This window comes from Orycteropus afer, unplaced genomic scaffold (genome assembly GCF_000298275.1).
Source record: "Orycteropus afer afer isolate SDZICR_OR568_19922 unplaced genomic scaffold, OryAfe1.0 scaffold00005, whole genome shotgun sequence".
Classification (NCBI taxonomy): domain Eukaryota; kingdom Metazoa; phylum Chordata; class Mammalia; order Tubulidentata; family Orycteropodidae; genus Orycteropus; species Orycteropus afer.
Window position 1 is genome coordinate 5,096,051 of NW_006921592.1, and position 707 is coordinate 5,096,757.

General features: G+C 38.8%; 1 protein-coding gene across 1 annotated transcript in view; it reads left to right on the forward strand.

The window, feature by feature from the left end:
* The window catches only part of ANXA1 (annexin A1), a 14,909-nt gene that overhangs the window by 5,965 nt on the left and 8,237 nt on the right, over positions 1-707 (forward strand). The window contains exon 7 of the mRNA XM_007938512.2: positions 159-215. Coding sequence (XP_007936703.1) covers positions 159-215 — 57 coding nt within the window. The remainder of the gene's footprint in view (positions 1-158; positions 216-707) is intronic.

Genomic DNA, 707 nt, shown 5'->3' on the forward strand with positions numbered 1-707 from the left:
TTTTGTAGAGAAGAATCTTATACTTGGGCTCTCTTTCTGGAAATGAGTAATTTATACTTTTTCTAATGAATATTGTGGTTTTATGATTTTAGGAAAATTATATAAATCCTGTGATTCCATGCTAGAAAACATCTTACAATAGCACGGTTTATTTTCAGGGTGACCGATCTGAAGATCTTGGTGTAAATGACGACTTGGCTGACACAGATGCCAGGGTAAGCAAGTATTTACAGAATAATGCTAGAGTAATTTTCCTTCCTTGGAAGGGGCTACAACTTGCTGCTGTCAATATAAAAATAAACTTAACATCTTCCAAGAGGCCAATAGCTCCTTAGGGTTCATTTCCTGAGTGATGCACACCTTCCTGTATTTGGACAGCCCAAGAGGGAAAAACAAACAAACAAAAAATCCTTTACATTTTCAATAGATCCTGTTATTGATAAAGCAGAGTGGTTTGAAAGAGAGCAATGAAGTTTGATTTGCCATTCCCAAGCACTGATTTTGTGTGTGTGTGTGATTTGTGTGAAAATTTACAGAGCAAATTCACTTTCCATACAGCAGTTCACATACACTTTGTCTCATGACATTGACGACAATTTATCACAATGCAACAGCTCCCCTTCCACTTCCTTCTGATAGTTACCTCTTCCCTGTGTCCATCCCTCCATGCACTCCTGCCCCCTGAGCTGTCTCCCTGTGCATAAGCA